Below are 21,924 nucleotides of genomic sequence, written 5' to 3'. Positions count from 1 at the left end.
TGATTGTAAAAAATGAATTAAAAGATTAATATTAACATTAATTATAATGATATGATCTATTAATAATTATAATAACAACAATAAAATCAATTATATACAAAATGTTTCATTTTAATGTCTAATACTTTATACATACAAATTTCCAATTGTGGAAATTCTTAAATTATTTAAAAAATTCTATCTTCTCACTTGTTTTATTTTAACACCTTTCTTCGCTAAATTTGATTCATCACTTGATTTTTCTACATTATCTTTATTACTATTATCAACATTACTGGTTTTTTTCCCATCTTTACTTTGTTCAATATGAGTTTTTTCAAATAAATCTGCAATATTTATTTTGTTTTCGTTTTCACGCAAGATGAAATGTTTTGTACTAGATTGTTTTTCTGCAAAAAGATCAATTAAACCTCGTTTACAACTTTTTTTATCATCTAGTAATAATGCAGCATTCCTTGTTGCATTAACAAACCGCCTTATTTCTAGATCATTGACATTCTTGCTAACATTTAACGTCTTTTCTAATGGATTTACTATATAAAGAGCAGATTCATCGGTTTTCGCAATATTTGTTGACTCATTTAATGAAATTGCACGCGAAGAAAAATCAAAATTTGCATAGAAATGGAAAAATCGGATTAACAATCGCTCTAATGAGATATTATGTGATTCTTTGGGCCATTTACTTAAATCTCTTAAAAATGTACAGTTTGCGCAGTTTTCTGTTATTCTTATATCATTCTTTCCTGAAAAAATAATTATTTTTTAAATTAATTAATTAATGAATAATGGATATGAAAATAAGAGAATAATTATAACTTACTAGCTAATTTCTGGAGAGTTTTTAATGATGGTAAAATGCCTTCATGTTGTAGAAAAAATAATATCATTAATGTCAATGAAAAATTGGTTATCCAAGGACCAGCAGAAGGATTCGTGATTCCTACATCCAAAGCCCATTTCCTTATCGTAAAAACTAGAGGTCTTACTCTTTCGTCACTTTCTCCATAAAGGTATAGTAATTCAGACATATATAAAGCAATCATATTTGTCATACTTAAATCACATTCCACATCCGTCAACGAATTGTGGTATTTTATTATTGGCACTCGTGCATGCAAAATTCTCCTTACATCATATACTCCTGGCATAAAATGTTGCATTAATGTCGCTATCGTCTCCATTGAACGTTTTGTTTGTGCTCTTTCAACAGGCATTGCTGATTTTGTATGAAATACAAGTCTGCTCGATTCTTTTTCTTCTTTTATAGGCTCAAAATTTAAAATTAAATCCAAGTCACAATTTCTTTTACCAAATCCATTAACGGATGATCCAAAAGGTAACGCAGTGACATTTGGAAATAATCCAATTAATGTGGCTTCTAATTGTAATGCTGTAAAAAATCGTAATCGAATTCCAATATCTTCTAATTTTGATAATCTATATAAACAATTTATCTGATCATTTATAGATTTCTGTGATCTTATACTGTCAGTTATTCGATTTTCAGTTATAATATCATTTTCTGGCATTGGTGGAATATTATTCTTAGATATTTTCCCCGATTTTTTATATACATTCCTAAACCATAGCATTGAAGATTTCACTGGAAGTATTTCATTGTGATTAATATGTGTAGCTGAATTTATCAGTGATATTTGACTTGATATATCTTGGAATTCAATTAGAAAAAAATGCTAGAAATATTAACAGTTTTCCTATTAAAAATAAATTTTGAAAATTATTAATATATATAACTAACGAATTATTACCCCACGATTTGATGCGCTATAAAATTTCATTTGATTTATAGCTCCAAAAGCAGCACAATAAGAGTATAAATCCTGGTATGAATCTGGTGATTGAACTTGAATAATAACTGATCGCTTTGCTTCTCTTTTTCTGTATGCAATAAATTTATAAAAAGGGTTTAATATTTCTTCTTGATCTTCTGTATGATCTGTAAAATGATAAAAAACGAATTATATATTTAAAGAAAGGAATTTTCATACGGTTACAATCATGTGATAGATTGGGAATCATAATATTGAGGTTAGTTTACCATTATTTTCTGGAGAATTACGTTGAGAACAAAAATTTAATATAACAGAATGTCGTAATAAATCCGTGCATGGTTTCAACTTTAAATTAGTAATTGTCAACTTGTTGTAACAATTATTTATAAATAATGAATATTTGTTGCTAGTCGCACGCATGAACAGTGCCATTTTTATTTTAAACTAACGTGCGAATGAGTTATGTCTTTTTACCATGGTATGATAAAAAATTTGTAATTTACCAATAAAAGATAATTTACTCTCGAGATAATATTGCACAATTTTCCATTCGCGCTCTTTTGTCTCAGGTTAGTTGACGTCTAACTTGTCAAATTTTAATTACTGTGCCAATAAAGTTTGGAATACATAAAGATTTTATTAAATTATGCATATACATTTATCATCATTACATATAAATATTTACCAAGTGTATTACAAAACAATTATTTAATTTACTTTTGAAAAATCGGATGAACATCAACTTCTTAGTAAATGAATATACATTTTTTTAACGCAATAAGAACACACACACAAATTGTTAATTTACATTGAAGACAAAAAGAATATTGTGATAGTAAATTGGACAACAATATTATCGAATTAATTAGTCGATTTTCTAAATGGTTCCTCAAATGATTCAGAAGATTCCAACGCACTGTGGCGATCATTAGCTTTGATACGGGTAGAATTTCTTCTTATTGCCCAGCTTTGTAAATTTTGTTCAGGATGTTTAGGATGAGTATTTTCTACAATTTGTTTTTCATATAATCCGTTTTCGATGATAATTTCTTCTAAACGATTATAAATTACGATCCAAAAATAGACGGAAAGTACTAAAAAAATTATAAATGAATAAATTATTGAATGATATTTTTTCAATATTACCAATTATTTATTTATTTTTGTTTGTTAATACTTATAGAGCCATTAAGAACAAACAGCCAGATACAACTTTTGGCTCCTTCTTCCATAAAAGAAAAAATGATGTAAGCCCAAGATATAAGAAATCCAAAAACAATCGCAACGGAATTTAAAAGTAAAAAAGGAATCATGACTTTAAATTTGTTCTGAAATAAAAGGTAAAGTATAAATTGAATGATATTTCTTCAATAATTCTTGATTTATAAAAGCATTGACTACATAAGTTCATAAACACTTTCTTAAAAAAAATTATTAGATCGTGTATTATTATTAAGTATTTTAATAAATTACCATCAACGATCCATATATCATCAAGATTGTTATTACAATTGCACAAACACAAGTAAGTACTGGCATGATTAGTATCCATGGATTATCAACTACTTTCAACGGATTTTTACTGAAATTTGTATAGGCGTAATCAGCACTATTTATATACCATAAAACCAATGCAATAATTGATGATACTTCTCCTGTCTAAATTTTGAAAAAATGGATAAACTAATTGTGCTAATAAAAAAACTGATTAGATACAATTACTCACTAAATAACAAGTTCCAATGAGAATAGCTGCATATTTCAAATCAAAACATTTAAAACACCGATCCAGATGTATCATTTTTGATGCTAATAAATTGATTTCTGATTATTCAGTCAATTACAATGTCACTTCTTTCATTTATTACGAAAGTGAATTTACTGTTATACAATTAATAGAAGAATGACGTGTTTGAATCACATATTATTCATTGGTATAAGAATACACGCAATAATAATTTTTTCCAATTATTGTACCACTTCATTATGCATATACTAGGGCATAATATTTATTATAATATATATGTGCTTTTTATGAACGAATTCTGCTTAAATTTTACTTGCAATTTATTATTTACTTTTGTTTAATTTTACAATACTGACCATAACAATCTCCAATAAGATATCTTACATCATTAGTTTTAATAAGCTAATTAATGTAAATAAGCGAACAAAGTTCTGAAACTCTATTTTAATAATTAATTATTTAATATCTACCGGTGAAGTAGTTAAAGATTATATTATTGATAACAATGTTATTCTTGCTGTTCATATGTATATGTGTGGGTTCATAGTCAAGTGAAATAGTTAAATAAAAAAAACTCACTACAATTTTGATAGTTTTAGAATGATTAAAATAACAAAAACAAATAATTAACTTAGATAATATGTGTATAAATTATTATAGGATTATGCAGTGATTAATAATATTGATTAAGTTTTTGCATAGATTTTATTCATTTAAAAGTGGTCTACAAAAGTTATAAACAGTCAAATCAATTTACTATAAAATAATATTTTAACAGTTCTTATTTAGGTATAACTATAATTTCTCTTGAGATTTCAATTTTATCTCTTTCCATTATTTTTTCTAGCAAAATTTCTTCACCTCGACTATACACTACAAGCCAAGAATAAAGAATAAGAGCTAAAAAATTATTTATGTTAATAATTAAATTATTTAACAATAAAAATTGCTAAATTAATTTTTTTACCTGTTACAGCATTCAATGAAAAAAGATAAAAACATCCATAAATAATACCACTGATAAAGTTGATTACTATGACATACCAAGAAAATATGAAACCCATCACCAGGCAAACACATTTTATAATAAGGTAAGGCAGCATAAATTTACTTTTGTTCTAAAGGATTGAAAATAATATTTCCATATTTATGTATAATGAACTAATTACTTTGAAAACTTTATGTAATTCAAGTAAAATTTTTTCTACCTTACATGATCCAAAGATCATCAGTAATGTAAGAAAAATCACTACTATACCAATGAAAAATATTAATACTATTTTTGAATCACTTATATTTTTGTTCGCAATTGGATAATAAGTTTCAAGAATTCCTTTATCAATACAATAGTAGATACTTGCATAAATAATAGTAAAAATATCAACAATCTGTTTAAGAAAATTAATCAGTTTATCAATATGATAAATAATTTCTATATTAAATATTTATATATTTATTATAACTCACGAGAACTAAAATTCCAATTACTAATGTCCCAGATTTTAAATCATAACAACAGCAGCAATAATTCAATGTAATACCCATTTTAATTAATTATTTTTATCAATATAATTTTTTTCTCTTCATCACATTTGATATTTTAATAATGCACTACTTTTAAAACATGCAAAAAAAATATAAAATGATTGAGTTTTTAGTATACTCATTGTTGATAATTTTACTGTAAATTCACTCAAGTCATTTTCAAATGTATGCGCATGCGCGATAGATCATTTACTAGATATATGTATGATGTATGGTTTTTCTAAGGTCATAATATCCGTATTTCCCTCTATCGTTTAGATCTTAAATTAACTGCAATTTCCGTTTAGTTTCCATTCAAATAAAAGGAAGTAAAATGTATAATTGACAAAATTATCCAAATAATTGTTTTTGATGTTATAATTACTTTTCGTAATTATACTTATGAATAAACAATTCTAATTTTGAAAATTTTCCATGTTTATAGAGATTATTCAGAACGATGTAAGCTAAGTTGTGTTGTCGAATGTCTTCTGAAAAAATGTATTTAATATCAACTGCATCTCTGGAACGTTCGATTGAATTTTTAATATCGTCGTTTCTACACTAATCGTTTTTTTCTAATGATCAAGATAATGAAAAATAAAACGATCTATAATTTTAATATTAATATTCTAATACGTCAATATAACACATAAATTTTATATGTAATTCAAAATTTACATCATCATTTAGTTGGTAATTAACTACTAATAATCAAATATGAAAAAAAAATATGATTTATCAAATAGTATTACAATTTAAATATAAGAAACTACAATAATAGCCATATCAAATGTACAATTATATGTTTGTAAGCTTAATAATCTTATTCATCATTCTTAAATTATATGTTGTTGAACAAATCAATTATTGTATATAAAAAAAAACGATAAAAGAATGATAAATTGACAAGAATAAGTTTATTATTGTTTTATGAAGTATTTTTTTTTTAATTATAATTACCAGAAATAGTAGAATAGGCTTTCTTTTGAATTTTTTATAATGATAAAACAAAATGACCATAATTTACATAAATTGGTTTTATCAATCGTTTTGCTAATCAACTTCTTGCAATCAATTTTGCAACATTCAAACTCACTCAGCATTGAATGAATTTCCTCGAGAAATATAATTTTTCAAGCGTAAAAATTAGAAGATTATGTAAAAAAAAAATATTCCTTTCTATCGATAATTACTATTCATGATTTTTCTTTTTATTTTCTTATTAACGGCAGTAATTAGAAAGATTCAATAGTCTGCAATAAAAACCTAAAGAACTATTTTATGCACTTGGTAATAATATGAATAAGTTTAGTATTTAAAATGAATTAGTAAGAATAATTTAAAAAATTCCTAGCACTTTTTTTACTTTCAATAAATATAAAACACATTTCACACTGATAATTATTTTTGTTTACTAAGTTATTTTTTGCTTAATCGTAATAGCATCTTAGTATGACGTCAGATACTGATGATGATACAGAAATTTGAATTGAATCTTATACTTAATGAAGAAAAACGTATATTGGTTTTGTTCCGCTGTGGTCATTGCCAAGGTTACACTCAGACTCGTTATTTAATCATTACATAATTGACTGACTTTGAAATGAATACAATTATCTTGCACAGTGATTAAAGGACAATTACCCAAGATCTATACACATACATGTTTATATACATTTTTATCATTCTTAAACTTGTTATTGCACAAGTATCAAATAGAATTAAATACTTTTATGCATTTTATCAATATGTTAGCAATGCAAGCAAAAAATTATTGTTAAATTTATATTACATGATATCGCGTGAGTGATGTTACTGCATTGTTTTCCAAATTGTCCGCAATTTGTCAACTGACGTCTGAGCCAAGATAATAAAAGATTGAAATTAAATTTTCAACAAATGATTCTCAGAAGATATTTATTAATGAAGAGTCTTGAATAATTGGAAAAAAATTATAAAATTTATTCAATCTTATTATAGTATTAATTGTCATTCAATTACCTATTGTTATTATAAATCGAAAATTTAATCAATTATCTTAATCATCGTGAAAGAGTTATTTATAAGTATTAATTATTAGATATTAATCTGAAAAAATTATTTTTATTTTTCTTAAAATAAATTTTTTTAATTGTTAGTTAAAGTAAATGCTGTTCTTTTTATAATGATATATTATTTAACTGGTTAGTGGATATAAAAGAATAAAAATTTTGTAGTTTATTAAAAAGCTTTTTATAATATATAAATTATTCCTTCATAATGTTATCGATAAATCATGGGAAAAAAAATAATTATCACTCTCACAGATATTATGCGAGTCTTTAGTAGGTTTTTTCCATCTCATAAATTGGATATTACCATCTTCCAGAATACTCTGATTCACAATAGATGGAAAGATTATGATTACGTCAAAAAAAAACATATATGTATAAAAAAAATATTTGAAAGGTTTATGACTGTTTTGTAAATCACAAAGAGGCATCTTTTTGTACGATAAACTTGTAACTTATTAACGTTTCACATGAGTACATGAATTGATTGAGTTGTTACTTATTTTTTTGATTTGATTCAGATTTGAAATCTAAAAAATTAACTACATATTTTTCCAATTAAAATCTTTATAAAAATTATGTAAAGAAAGGAAAATCACTGGATTTTTTAAATAAAATCTTGAAATTTTCTTATGTAATAATAATTCTATTGATTATCTTATTAAGACTCATAGTGACTTTTCAAATATATTAGAAGTCAAATATTTTTCAAATAAAGGAAATCATGCAGCTTTATTTTGTTATAAATTTTATGATAATTTATTTATTTAAAACGAATATTAAGATTACTAGGATATATAAAATATTTTATAATTAAACAATTGAATAAATTTTGAGGTAAAATTAAATTTTTTCATTTTATTTTTGACTTTTATCCTATGCAAAAAAATGGAGATTTTAAGATAAAAAGAGCTTCGTCACGATAAACAAAATGTTTTCAAATATATTCAGGAAATCATGCAATAGTAAGACACAGTGCTGAAAAACAAAACACTTTTTGAATCTAATTTTTCTAGAGATTAGAAACTCTCTATTCAATTGTACCTCAATGTATAAATTTCGTTTAGAAAAATTGTATTTTTTCCAACGTAAATTAAAAAAAAAAAATAATAAACTTTATTTTTTATCGTAAAATAAATCATTTAGTGAGCGATTAGTGTGGCTTTAAAGTTACAAAAAAAGCAATAACTTTTATATTTTGCAGTAAAGAAGACAATAATCAATAAATAAATTAAATGAATAAAAAGTAGTAGACTATGAAGAGAAGTGTGAACGATTTAATACTATTTTTTTTTATTATTTGTAGCTCTCTCTTTTCATAATCTTCTATAATGAATCAACTAATACTTCCTTAATACATACTTACAGCACTGCAATTATGATGCAACTCGAGTCTACAAATCTTATCAGCAACACCAATTGGCATTATTGTGATTCTTGACATAATCAGCATCTTTTAATGCCATTAGAGGAATAGAAAATTTGATCTGACTCTTTTTTCAACTTATCTTTCCTGAATCTTCAACATTTGATATCGTGATCAAAATCTGTAACAGAGATTTTTAAAAGATGACATCTTGGATTTAACTTGGATGAAACATAGAATTATAAAAATAAGGTGATTAAACAAGAACATACAGTGACGTAGTAAAAATGTGTTGGTAATAATTGATAATGATCAAAACATTAGATGTGCATATATTTTTTTTTAAATACGTCTAAAGTAATAAAATGCGTTCTAAGAGAATAGTTTGTATCGAATTTCAACATTTAAATTTAATGAATATTTCATCATTTTTTGCAATAAAAAAATTGTTATTGCACAAAGTGTGAACTAAGATTTTCATTGATAATTTCAATTTTATTAGTAATTTTGTTTTAAAAAAAAATTTATGATGTTTACCCAAGAATAATAATAATTTCAAATATTTGTATTAAGAAATAATCCTAACAATTTTTATGTACATTGAATTTCTAACTAGATTATTGCTCTATTCAATCAAAAAAATATTTTATATGCACAATTTTAATGAATAAAATTGTAAAAGATTATAATTGTTAATAATCACAGATAAATAAATAGTTTATTTATCATGAAATATAATTAAAAACAAACAAATACAAGAGATTTCTTTGAAGTTTATAATCATGATTTCTGCTAAACATTCAATAATTAATGATATCTGCTCAAAAACAAGCTTATTTCCGATGATAAATCCTTAGAAGGAAGTACAAGGACTTGATAACATATGAATGTAAATCCATCTTGAAGGATAAATTATATTTGATGACTCAATAGATTTAGAAGTCTGAAAGACTGTTAAGACATTGAACTTCCGGAGATTGAAGTCCTTGATACGGTTTTCTTATTAGTTAGTAATAACTAAAAAGGGGCAGTTGATCTTGTTTAGAAGTGGGTGATGTATCCTGAGGCGACAGAAAATGTTCCTTGAATTGTTCCGCCTTCATCAGATCAATTATTTTTTTTATATCTATTTTTATATTTTTATAATGCTAACAAGTAAACAAGAATTTTCTCTAAAGATCCTGGAGTTTCTTTAGTCTAGAAATGTCTTTTTTATTGATCACTATAAATATTTTTACTCTTCTATTACAATTAAAAAATAGTCCACAATCTTCACAGTCTTTTTTAATTTCTATTTTATAATATTTTATGTTTTATTCACTTATTATTATACAATAAATAATAAATAAATTCATTTATGACTAGTATTGTTTATATATCACTAACTTATGCAGATAATTCAACAAAAACTCACACTTTTTTGTTGAAAATATTACTTAAGTTGAAATTCTTTTGATGCATAAAAATATTTTTTAATTAATTATCGATAAAAAAATAATAGTAAGACACATTATTTCAGGAAAATGACAGTATTAACGGCATAATCATTTTCACAAAATCAATATACTCCTCTCTTAATCAAAATTAATCATCAATTATCCACAATTTATTCTGGGAATGCCTTTTTTATAATCATATCCTGAAATATCTAAATAACAATATTCATCAAGTAGTAATGACAATAAACAGTAACAAAAATAAAACGTCATACAATTTCCTTTTAATATATGAGGTAAAAAATATAAAATAAATAACAACAAAAGAAAACGGTTGGTTAAAAGAAACGTGAGAGGATAATAATAAAAGTTTTATAAACTAAACATTGGCATTTTTAACGATTAGTATAATACGCGACGATATATATGTATATATACTACTACTTTAAGAATAAAAGTATAAATGCCGGTGTTGCACGACGATTGCTCTCAGTGAGACTTGAAAAATCGTCGATGATCAGTTGAATAACAAAAAACGCAAAAAATAAAATAATAACAGTTATTAAATTATAATAATAACTCTTAAAGATTCATAAATCTCCAGGATAATTACGTGATAAAAGAAATCATAATCATAAATTATGCTAAATTGCAAATATTTCAATTTGTGATTTTTAATTATTATTGAGGTGTTAATTATGTGTTATTAATTATTCTTTAAGGTACATGATCACTATGTGATTTAACAGTTCATAATCAATATTATTTTCAATATCTTATTTTATTATTCAAAAGTATTCTTAAATTTCTTTAATGACAATATATGTACACCGATACAGTGAAAAAAATCAATAATAAAAACAACTATTAAAATTGTTTTTTTTTTACGACTTTTAACTATCAGGTAAGTTGTCAAATAAATTAAAAAAATAATTCAACATTCAAATTTTATTTTTTGCTTTTCCTGAATTTTTGTGATTTTTTAAGAATTGAATATATCTATTTTGAAAAAACTGATACTAATAATTTCTTTAAACCTTGTTGAATAGACATAACAATTACTAAAAAAGCATATAAAAATGCCAATTAAAAGGACATTATGTGTGATTGGAAATTCTAGACATGTGATCCATATAAAATTGATCCTACTTTTTTATCCTCTGGAGTAATTTGAACTCTCGAATGTAAGAAGTACATAGAAATAAAGTTTTGAAATCGATATTAATTTATGACGGCATTCATTATTATTCAACCTCAATATCAAATAGATTTTTAGCCATATTAAGACAAATGAGAGTTTTTATATTTTTAATTACGAAGACAAAAATATAATAAAGGAAATAGATACAAGCATAAATCAAAAATTTAAATTCTGACTTAAGCATTTTGAGTCATTGATAATAAGAGTTATCATTCAATTTGATGCATTACTCATCTTATGTTCAATTATCTTCTTCTTCTTTCATTTCGTTCATCTTCCAAAAGACTTCTCGTGACTTCCAACACGTGATGTAGTATCTTTAAAAGTTTGATAACCATCATAATCATAATAATAACAACAATCATTATTATAATTGTATCAGCATAAAATAATCATAGAATTATCTAATAGGAGAATAATTTACCTGTTTCTTTTTTTACCAACAGTTTGAAAGAAAATGCAACAAGGTGGATATTGGTGGAAATTATTACATACGACCAATTTTAAAGGTGTAAGTACTAATTTTATTAAAAGTTATTACTCTTTTCTTTTATTTTCCTTTCATTATTTTTTTTAATATCATTTTCCAAGCTTTCTGCAGCTTTTCAGCATACAAGTTCTAGTTCAATACTATGTGTTACTAAAAAGTGAATTATTCTTTGGTATTTTTAGGTACTTGCAGGATTAGCAGCACATTCAGGACAAATTTCTGTCGGATTATCTCAAGGATTCAGTGCAATTTTATTACCCAAATTGCTAGAATCTAAATTTGCAAGCATCAATGAAGCTTCATGGATAGCATCCTTAGGAGTGATATCAAACCCTTTGGGTGCATTTATTGCAGGCACTACGGCAGAGTGTTATGGAAGACGAGCAGCTATAGCATTAGCAACACTTCCGCATGCTATGGGATGGCTTTTAATAGCCCTTGCACAAAATGTTCCAGTTTTATATGCTGGAAGATTAATCAGTGGGATTGGAACTGGAATGGCAAACGCTCTTTACTTATATGTGACTGAAGTAAGTGACTCTTTCTTTGGAATAACTAAACATTTTTTTTTTTTCAATTAAATTTTTGGAACGAATTTCTACATAATTTGTGTTGCAGGTAGCTGCACCTCATCAAAGGGCATGGTTAGCATCATCCGGACCAGTTCTAGTATCTCTAGGAGTTCTTGCTATCTATGCATTAGGAGCTATCACATCATGGCAAAGTAGTGCAGCTATAAGTATTGGTCCAGCTATATTATCTCTAGCTTTAACACGAATAATGCCAGAATCACCTGCTTGGTTGATACGGAAGAATCGTCTAAAAGAAGCCCAAGAAGCACTAACGTGGCTCCGAGGCCCTGGCTTAGCTTCTGAGAAAGAATTCCAGCAGCTATGCAGCTCTAGTCCTCAAAATACATCAGAAAAATCTGTTAGCTTTTCTCAAACAGTCTCAGTCATATGGAGACCATTTATAATTCTTCTCATATTTTTTGCACTCCAACAAATGAGTGGAATTTACATCATACTCTTTTATGCAGTAACCTTTTTAAAGGAAGTCGGTACAGACATTAATGAGTATGCAGCAAGCGTTGGAATCGGTGTAATTCGCTTATCTGCAGCTATTTTAGGAACAGCAGTAGCAAATCATTTTGGTAGAAAAGCTCTTGCTTGTTCCAGTGCTATTGGTATGACATTTTCTGCAGGTGGTGTTGCTATTGCATTAAAATATCCTGGAATACCTTCATGCATCCCATTAATTTGTGTTGCTTTTCACGTAGCTTTTTCCATGATTGGTTTCTTAACTCTTCCCTGGGTTATGACTTCAGAATTATATTCCTTGAAATATCGAGGAACTATGAGTGGAATTACCACCGCTATTGCTCAGATAATGGCCTTTGCAACTATAAAATCTTATCCTCATATCAACAATATTATTGGACTTGAAGGAACTATGTATATATTCACCGTTTCGGCAATTGTTGGAGCTTTATTTGCTGGAACAATCCTACCGGAGACTAAGGGAAAAAGTCTCGATGAGATAGGAAAAGATTTTACTTCAGTTCAGGAACATACTGTCAGTAATTTACCAAATGAAAGATTTTCAGTTTTACCAGAAGATAAATATACGTATCCCCGTATTATTGTATTATCTGGTGCGTATGAAAATTTGGGAATTGATTTACGAGATGAACAACCAAGTAAATCACTAAATAGTCAAGTGTTCACAAGTGATTCATGTATATTAAAACTTTCATCTTTGGAACATGGTAGACTTTAATAAAGGACTTGATATTATTTAGTTATAAGATATTTTCAATTGTACATTTTGTATTTTAGTACTGTCAGAAGTTGTAACGAACCCACCGATCAGTATTAAACATGTAAATAGCTTGTAGTATTAGTTGATTGTATACATTTATAAATGATTGTGTTAAATATGAGATTTTTTTATACATTGTTACAATTATTTATTCTATGTTAAATATACGTATATAAATATATAAACAATTGCATTTGATGTTAACAATAAATAAGTTATCATTTACGTGACACTCTATGAAAGTGTTCAATTATTATTACAAAATACTTGAATGTAATAAATAATTAGTATTGATTAAATTTATAATTGCGATAATTATTTTCAATAAGCTCCGTAGATAGGGTAAATTGTAAGATGGGCAAGAAATACGTCAATTATTCAGCCTTATACCTAAGGCTGTATCTAGAGTCAAAGTTCATCATCAACTAACAGTTACATTCTGTTCTCAAGATTTTGGGATTGGGTGATTCTTTTTCTTGAGATATGTATCTTGAAAATCTTTCCCATGTTAGTTTTGCTATTTCACGATGTAACCAATCAGACTCAGAAAGAACACTTAAGAATAACACAAAACATTGCGTATCTGTGATCAACATTCTTCTGGATGAGAATGCTAAGATCTCATGTTTTGTTGTGGTATTATTGTTGACTTGACAAACAACTGGTGAATATCGTCTCATCTGTAAAAAATTTTATAAATATATTATTAATTAAATATTCATTATAATTAATTTTTATAATTTATTAAATCAATTTAAGAAATAATCATTTTGACGATCAGTGAAATTTTAAAATTACTTACTTTGAGACATTTATCTTTACTGATTAAAGTACTACACAACAAATTAGAGCTCCAAGATATATTCTGATTTACGGCATATTGATTTGCTTTACTGATGTATTGTTTACATTTATTAGATTGAACGAAATCAATATTAAAAAAATTGAATATTGAATTTCCTATAAGTTAATTATAATTTAATTTAAATTTAAATTTCATATTTCTATATTATTTTTAAGTAAAAAATAAATCATTTGTTTACGTAAATCCTGAGGATACTGAATCAATTTGCAACTATTCCAATTTATTTCATCTTTGTTCATTGGGAAGGATATGATATCGGAAACTCCGAAACTAAATATTTCATCAGAGGAAATAAGAAGTACCAAATTATCGTTAATAATTTTACTTAATGGAATGTTATTGACTTGCACTTCAGTAACACTATATTTGGATTGGTGAAAGTTGATATATGTAGGTAAATTATCAAAATGACTGAAAAAATGATTTTTATTAATAACCTCATCTGTTAGAAATTTGTTAGTTTAAAAATGACCATACCTGTTGTAACACTCGAAAGATGTTAGTGCTGCTTGTCGATCAATTATAATACTTGGGCATCCAAAAATGTAAGTTAAATTATCATCCATAAACTCTTCAGAGAATGGTGGATGAGATGTAGAAATAGTTGCCATCCATGGGGCTACTTTAGTCGAGGAAGTATCTCCAGTGGTATATATATTAACATACAGGTAAAGAAACGTTTTTAAAGATATTGTGACATCAAACGGGTACATTTTCGATTTTATGTAGTTCGTTATCATTCTTAGGTACTTTTTATAGTAAAATAACATCTGTAATATCGTTCAATTAGTTCATTATTGGATCCAATAGAACAGATGTGAATATTTGTAGATAAGAGTGTAAATAATTTTTTTATCTAGCTTAAAGCAGACTTGGCAAATATAGAATAAAATAACTCGCAATTTCAAAAACTTTTTTTTATTAACTTTCTTTTTAAAGTAGTGACGTAACACAGCATGTGAAAAAATATTTATTAGAAAATTATTATCATATTTGCCACAAAAATAATATTGTTACCAATCTATTTCATTCTTTTTACAATACCCTTTTATTTTTTTTTTTTGCGTAGTCTATTGATAACTATGCTAAAACATTGTAAATTGTGTATGAAGCTTTTAGAACCTGTACATAAAAAAATCATAATGATTCAAAAGATTAGATATTTTGTAAAAACTGAATAAATTTATTTACATGTTTGAATGATTCTATAGATAAAGTAACAAAATGCCCACTAGAAAATATAATTGGTTGCAGTGTTTGGGTCATTATTATCACCATGGACCTCCGCACGTTATTACTTACAGCATACCAATTGGTATCATATATTATGTTATGAAGACTAGCAAACTATGTAATAATAATCATTTATAATAAAATTAATTATTTTCTTATTGCTAATATATGTATTTACCTCTTCAGTTACTTGATTCGCTGAAATACATTGCAAAAATTGCAACGACATCATAGCAATAAAAAATAAAAAATTCCCAATAAAATTAACACTATGAAAATCAGTGTTTGATAAAACATATGCAATTGTACATAATGCAAATGCAGTAATCACATAATGTATAAAAACTACTGTTGAGAATAAAGATTTAGCGTATTCGAATAATCTACATGGTACATTTTTAATAATATAAATGTCATTAAGGAATATTTTTCTCAGAAGATCAATTTCTTATACTGTTACCTTAGAATTTCTAGATGGTTCTTTAACCATTTTGAGATTAGCTTTTGTTCAATCATACTAACTTCATAAGGACTTAAATTCTTCTGACTTGAAATATGTTCTAATGTGCTTAGAGTTATTTGAAAGCGATGAACAAGGATTTTTATTTTGGCGCAAATTTGAATCATAATACTAGGAAAAAAAGCTCCAAAAGCAGCATTTACAGAAGCAGCTCCAATAACAGCATAAATCTGTTCAATTGCTACAATCCAATAAATATATGATATTGAATAATCAAATGGTATTGCACCTCTATATGGTAATACTTCCGGTGGTTTCATTAGTAATATATGGCTAATTGTATATAAAAAGATTGTTATACTTCCCAAGACAATGAAGAATAAAATTGAATCTCTGAAAAATGGAATTAAGCATTGAATATTTAAAATTATTATACTTATTGATTGACTTTTGATTGATTTTATTATTATTTTAAATCTAGTAAGCACACAATAGATAAATTTATCATGGTTTTGTGTTATTTCTTAAATTTTTTTTTGAGAATTAGTCACTTCAGCTGTTCCATATAAATATTTAAATTATTCAACCATTTGCTCATTAATAAGAAAATGACGTAAAACGAAAAAAAGTTAGAAATAAACTTACCTACAAATACGATCATAATATTGTTGAATAATTTTTTCTTTATGATCCTGAGGTTGAAATATATCCTTTTCAAGACGATATACCATTTCCATTATTTTTGAACGATTAGCAATGACACTGATAGTTTTCTGGCTTATTGCAATCAAGCTCAGGATCAAAGAAATATGATCAATCGATGCATTGATATTGATATTCAATACGTCGATGTCCATAAGACCGAATAATACAAATGAATATACTGATAGTATTACTATAAATGTATACAAATGATAAAGAAGAGCTTTTAAACCTCTCCATCCTTCTGGTTTCCAAAGCCCTACACAGGTGAGTGCAAGAAAATTATAAGGCAAAACAGACATGCGTATATTGATTAAAATAAACCCTTTGATAACGAGAAACTATTTTCTGAAATACTTTTTGTATGTATGTTGTAGTCATTAACGTCTGTAAGAAAATTACTGTCATCATTTAATCAATATCTTGAAGATAATTATTCTTGAGACAATTGCAACTATTAATTGTCAACATATGACCTATGTAGATAATAGTTTATTTATACAATAATTAGCAGAACTTGGAGACAACAGGGTTACGTTATTCTGCTTTTGCAATCATCTATAGTTCTTTAAGGGGAGATGATGGAAAAAAGTGGTTAGTTGTAGTTCAAGCTTGACGTAGAAATCATCTGCTGATCTAGAAGCTTAAGTTTTCAAGCGTTATAAAAAAAACATATATCTTTTATACTTAACAAAAAAATAATTAATCAGTGAACATAATTAATTAAATATTAATGAAATTACCCTATAAGTAATTTTATAGATTATTTACATGTTTTTTATGGAAATCATTTATTAAAGTAATCCTTCATTAAAATCAATTGTGAGATGATTATGCCGGTTATGAGATTGAGAAATAAATATGTTGAAATATTCTTTTACCTAGAGTATCAGTTTCTTTAAATTGTGCTAAATAAAGTTATTGAATAATAACTCCAACAATCATGTACCGTAATACACACAGTAAATAAATTTATTATTATTTGCTTCAAATTATCATGAATGTACAAGTTAAAAAAAAGGGAATTTCACTAAATCAGTATTTTTATGTCAAATGAAATATTGAATTAAACAAACCATTAGAAAGTATAGATCATAATTATAAATTAATAACTATAAATACAATTACTCTATGATAGTAAACTTACTCATTATTAACAGTTACATCCATTATTTTACTCTATTATAGTATTAAAGGAGAAGCAACAAGTGGCACCAGTTAAGAATTTTCTTTATAACGAATCATTCATTAAATGATCTATTATTTTTTAATTTTTTAAACAAAAAAATTTAGTTAAATTAAATAAATATTTCATTTTTTTTTAATCTATCAATAAAAGATTACTCAAAGGTGAATAGATTTACTGACATTTATCTTTATAAATAAATTTTTAATTAGAGATAAACAGGTTTTTTGTCCAAATTTAGAAACACAACCATATAAAATGAACACTCACTGATAACAATAAATACCAAACCACTTGATAATCAGATAACATTTAAAAATTATTCCAACTTCTTTTTGTCTAATAACACAGTTTATTTTAATAATTACCATTTTTATATCTGATTAAAGTTATCATTAAGCAACCAAACTCTTCTATTTATTTATATCAGACTTTACCAATATCACTAACAAAAAATATCTCAAAATATGGCTGCATGATGTCAAATCCAGTCTCCAAAATTGTTTGAATATATTCTATATATTATTCCATTGAAAAGAATTGTAATATGATATTGATATCTCACAAGAGTAATAGTACTGATGAACATCAACATTTCAAGTATCCACAATAGATCATAGACAACCAAAACCATTGGTAATGTTTGAACTACTCTCTCTGATAGCTGAAAATGAATTAATTCGAGTGAAAACTCACTCAGATCGCCGACCCCCACTTTTTTTTTGCGGCTGCTCTGTAAGAGCTTTCACAAAGTTTCCAACTTGAAATTATGGGTAATAGGATAATACATGATCATTGATCAGATAATTTATATTGAAGCACACATAGTTGCTCTCTTGCTCTTTTTATAATAGCTATTGATTGCTTAAGTACTTGTAAACTTTAGAAATATACATTTTTTCCTTACATTATTTTATGATGTTTTATGCTATACCAGAAAAACTATTATTTACAGGCTAAGAACAGCCGATTGAAAATGCAGTAAGATAATTGATTCAGTTTTTTTTTCTGTCTGCCTAAGCAATGTTTTTTTGAAGTTTTAAACAGAAGCAACTCTGTTTATAAGTTGGAAATAACAGATAATGAACAATGATTGAAATAAACTCCACCTCCTTGTCTTACCTTGATTACAGATAATAGGATAATATACGTTTATTGATCAGGTAATATATACTAAGGATGATATGGCTGCTACTTTGTTCACTTGATAATAGCTATTGATTAAATTGAAGCTTTTTTAAAGTTGTAAACTTCCATATTTTTACGTTTTTTCCTTTTTATACAAAATAATACTTCCTATAGAATAAAACTCAGATGTAAGATAATTGATAAGCAGAAAGTTTACGATACAACCATCGACTTAATCATTTTTCTAAAATTGGAAAAAAGAAAAAAAAACTAAGACAACTTGTCATGGTAGATAATTAAATATAATTAGAATGGATGTTTTTCATCTTTTTGAGGAGGATACTATAGATCAAATAATCGGTAGTTATGTATTTTTGTTCTCTAAAGGTGTCAATATGTAAACCATATGCTTAACCTGAGAGACTTTAAGTTCCTTTCTTTAGTCCTAACCTTTCGACCAATAGACAGGGATGAGGGGATCTTCGATAGAGAAAGTGAAAATGTGTGATTTATATGAAAACAATAACAAAATTTATTGAATGAAAATTATGAAAAAATTATAACAATAATTTAAACGTTACCAGCAGATGATTTCTTTTACTCTGGTCGAGATGAATTACAATTAATTGGTCCTTAGTCCATGCTCCAGTCAGCGCAATTATTCACTTTTACTCGCGAATTAATTTGAATATCAATTTAAGAATAATTTGAGGATCAAATAAACTTCATACAAAAATTTACAAACTTTGAAATATTATCATTACAATGTTTGAGACATCACAAGACTTACGATTTCAAGAGATGTTCCACAACGATCTGATCTCGATCTTACTTTCTCGACAACTGACTGATGCATCAAACCTTACGTACTTATTTAGTCGAATGTGACATAATTAGAAGTCCCTTGCTTCAGGCGCGCACAAGTCCCTTCGCATGGTCTTTCCCTTCTTGGAAAGCAAACGTTCCTCTTACCCCACGTACTCTTTTTTAAAATTTTATTGCTTTTCGCCACGTGGGTTTTCCAAAAGCAATAAAATATCTAAAAGATGATTTCCTCAACTATTCTTCGAAACCTTTCTTATTTTAACGAAATTTTAGGAAAACTCAAAAAAAATAACTTGAGTAATATTAGTTAACCTCAATCCTTAAGTTCTATTGCTATTCACTTTTAGTTTCTCTTAAAATATATTTTGAATAATTATATGAAATAATAAAAATACATTTAGACATTACACCCTCCGTGTTAGACGGAAGTGCGAGTGACAAAATTTGATCGAGTACGACGTTTTTCTTTTCAAAATCAAACATTTACAATGAGATTAGTAACACTCAATTCATACATGGTTAGTTATTTGAAATTACTTTCTATCCGCTGGTTGACAATGATAAACTATTTTATAACCCTTCCGAAGACCTTTTGGCAGCTCACTGATGGCTCCTTTGTCATCCTTCTGCAAATTAGTTGAAGTTGAGTAGGCTAATTTTGCGGAAAGTTATTCACTTGACAAATACTCGAGTTGTCATCTCTGTTCTTTGATTATCTATATCTGGATATAATGGAGAACTAGCTTCAGCTGCTGTAACATCTTCTCCACGTTCAACGTTTATATCCGATATCTTTACATTTGGCGAAGAATATTTATTTGAATTATCTTTTGCCAAATGAACCAATAAGTATGTTATTGAGTCCCAGAGGGCTCCTATTAATTTCAATGACCATCCGTACACGGTATGAAGTGTGTAACCATGTACAATGGTATCTATTATCAGTTTACATATTTTCAGGACCATAAACACGCCAATCAACCTTGCACTGACAGTCCCAAATTTGACAAATCTTCCTCAGGTCTTCTCCCAGGCATTCTTGGCTAATTTTTCCAACGATTCTTTATCCAGCATATTATAAATTAATGGCTTATTTGATATTGATCCTCTGGTTGCCTTTCCCGCAACTGTCTCTAATACTGCTGCCTGTTCCATGGTGAACATTATTCGATTCCTCATAGTTTCTAAATCTTCGGACGTGTAAATTCTGCTACTCGCCAAATGAACAGGATTTTTGTATTCCCAAGTAATTTTCGAGGCTGGTTTTAGACTCATCGGTGGTGCTGTTTCGACATGAACTTATACCATGTCTGTCCAATTCTATAAAATTGTAATAGTGGCGAATTACATGGAATTTGTGCAGCATGATTTGTGATTAGATGAGTTTTTGGTGATAAGAAAAAACTTTGATTGTTTCTTAATATTGGTATTCTGTTTTAACAAGTTTCTGTATGCTGAATCTTCACTTCAACTGGAATACATTGTACAATATGAATAACTTCTCCAGCCAAAATTGCCATGAATCCAGGTCCTTTCATGAATCTATAGGCGAATTCATCGGGCTGGGTTGAAGCAATAGCTAGGCTGCTCTGTAGAATCTCCTTCTCTAGCTCACACCTATGCATCATTACATCATGATATAATGTTTGGAGCTGACGTCTAATGTGTCTTTCAACATAAATAAATTTAGTATTAATATAAAGAAAAATGTCCATGTTATCGGTTGTCGTCTTGACTGCTTTAGTTGCTTTCACTTGACCGAGTGAGGTTCCAATAACTATGAAAAGTTTTGGATGCTCAGTCTTTAATAATTTGAGACCACATGAGTCTTCAGCTTCAATTATAGATAATGAAAATGTAGTATCTTTCGACGGAACTGTGTAAATCGTTGCCTTCTTAGTTTCTAATTTTTGAGCTAATCCTCTATATAATGTTGGATATGTAGTTATAGAACAATATCTGTGCGGTAATTGATCCCAGAAGGTATGTCCTTCTTCGGGATCTACACATGTTTTCGAATTTAAATTACATTTAAAACCGGACGGCAAATAAATTTGATTAGAATCCGTTTTTACCCGGGCTATTGCTGA

The 21,924-nt window shown here is 26.9% G+C and overlaps 6 protein-coding genes and 1 long non-coding RNA gene across 8 annotated transcripts; 2 read left to right on the top strand and 5 right to left on the bottom strand.

Annotated features, from left to right (window-relative positions):
• Positions 1-95: 95 nt before the first annotated feature.
• On the bottom strand, positions 96-2,228 carry MTPAP (mitochondrial poly(A) polymerase). Its single transcript, XM_035082075.1, has 4 exons — positions 2,063-2,228; positions 1,773-1,960; positions 824-1,697; positions 96-746 (listed from the first exon to the last, which is right to left on the bottom strand). Exons 1-4 carry the CDS (start codon positions 2,226-2,228, stop codon positions 178-180), a joined length of 1,797 nt encoding a protein of 598 aa, XP_034937966.1. The 3' UTR covers positions 96-177.
• A 347-nt stretch (positions 2,229-2,575) lies between these two features.
• Positions 2,576-3,802, bottom strand: LOC118066224 (uncharacterized). Its single transcript, XM_035082092.1, has 4 exons — positions 3,523-3,802; positions 3,270-3,455; positions 2,974-3,124; positions 2,576-2,890 (listed from the first exon to the last, which is right to left on the bottom strand). The coding sequence occupies exons 1-4, from the start codon at positions 3,595-3,597 to the stop codon at positions 2,658-2,660; spliced, it is 645 nt and encodes a 214-aa protein (XP_034937983.1). The 5' UTR covers positions 3,598-3,802; the 3' UTR covers positions 2,576-2,657.
• Positions 2,984-5,711, top strand: LOC118066226 (uncharacterized). The gene is made up of 3 exons (XR_004690225.1): positions 2,984-3,136; positions 4,520-4,634; positions 5,513-5,711. It is a non-coding gene; the product is annotated as an uncharacterized lncRNA (long non-coding RNA).
• LOC118066225 (uncharacterized) lies at positions 4,259-5,123 on the bottom strand. Of its 2 annotated transcripts, none has more exons than XM_035082094.1 (4): positions 5,011-5,123; positions 4,752-4,931; positions 4,511-4,661; positions 4,259-4,443 (listed from the first exon to the last, which is right to left on the bottom strand). In XM_035082094.1, the coding sequence occupies exons 1-4, from the start codon at positions 5,086-5,088 to the stop codon at positions 4,325-4,327; spliced, it is 528 nt and encodes a 175-aa protein (XP_034937985.1). In that variant the 5' UTR covers positions 5,089-5,123; the 3' UTR covers positions 4,259-4,324. The 2 variants fall into 2 exon arrangements, with proteins under 2 accessions (XP_034937985.1, XP_034937986.1); XM_035082095.1 differs by having other exon boundaries at positions 4,821-4,931.
• Positions 5,712-10,430: 4,719 nt separating the features above from the next.
• LOC118066254 (facilitated trehalose transporter Tret1-like) lies at positions 10,431-13,558 on the top strand. Its single transcript, XM_035082157.1, has 4 exons — positions 10,431-10,827; positions 11,571-11,635; positions 11,797-12,144; positions 12,233-13,558. Exons 2-4 carry the CDS (start codon positions 11,582-11,584, stop codon positions 13,391-13,393), a joined length of 1,563 nt encoding a protein of 520 aa, XP_034938048.1. The 5' UTR covers positions 10,431-10,827; positions 11,571-11,581; the 3' UTR covers positions 13,394-13,558.
• Positions 13,559-13,755: 197 nt separating this feature from the next.
• LOC118066244 (uncharacterized) lies at positions 13,756-15,034 on the bottom strand. The gene is made up of 4 exons (XM_035082128.1): positions 14,778-15,034; positions 14,479-14,711; positions 14,238-14,395; positions 13,756-14,115 (listed from the first exon to the last, which is right to left on the bottom strand). The coding sequence occupies exons 1-4, from the start codon at positions 15,011-15,013 to the stop codon at positions 13,861-13,863; spliced, it is 882 nt and encodes a 293-aa protein (XP_034938019.1). The 5' UTR covers positions 15,014-15,034; the 3' UTR covers positions 13,756-13,860.
• A 346-nt stretch (positions 15,035-15,380) lies between these two features.
• Positions 15,381-16,730, bottom strand: LOC118066239 (odorant receptor 2a-like). The gene is made up of 5 exons (XM_035082124.1): positions 16,639-16,730; positions 15,994-16,386; positions 15,712-15,916; positions 15,492-15,647; positions 15,381-15,422 (listed from the first exon to the last, which is right to left on the bottom strand). Exons 1-5 carry the CDS (start codon positions 16,728-16,730, stop codon positions 15,381-15,383), a joined length of 888 nt encoding a protein of 295 aa, XP_034938015.1.
• Between the last annotated feature and the right edge of the window lie 5,194 nt (positions 16,731-21,924).

Source organism: Chelonus insularis, unplaced genomic scaffold (assembly GCF_013357705.1).
Source record: "Chelonus insularis isolate UGA/USDA-ARS -01 unplaced genomic scaffold, ASM1335770v1 contig_338_pilon, whole genome shotgun sequence".
NCBI lineage: Eukaryota > Metazoa > Arthropoda > Insecta > Hymenoptera > Braconidae > Chelonus > Chelonus insularis.
This window is presented reverse-complemented; position numbering and strand designations above follow the sequence as displayed.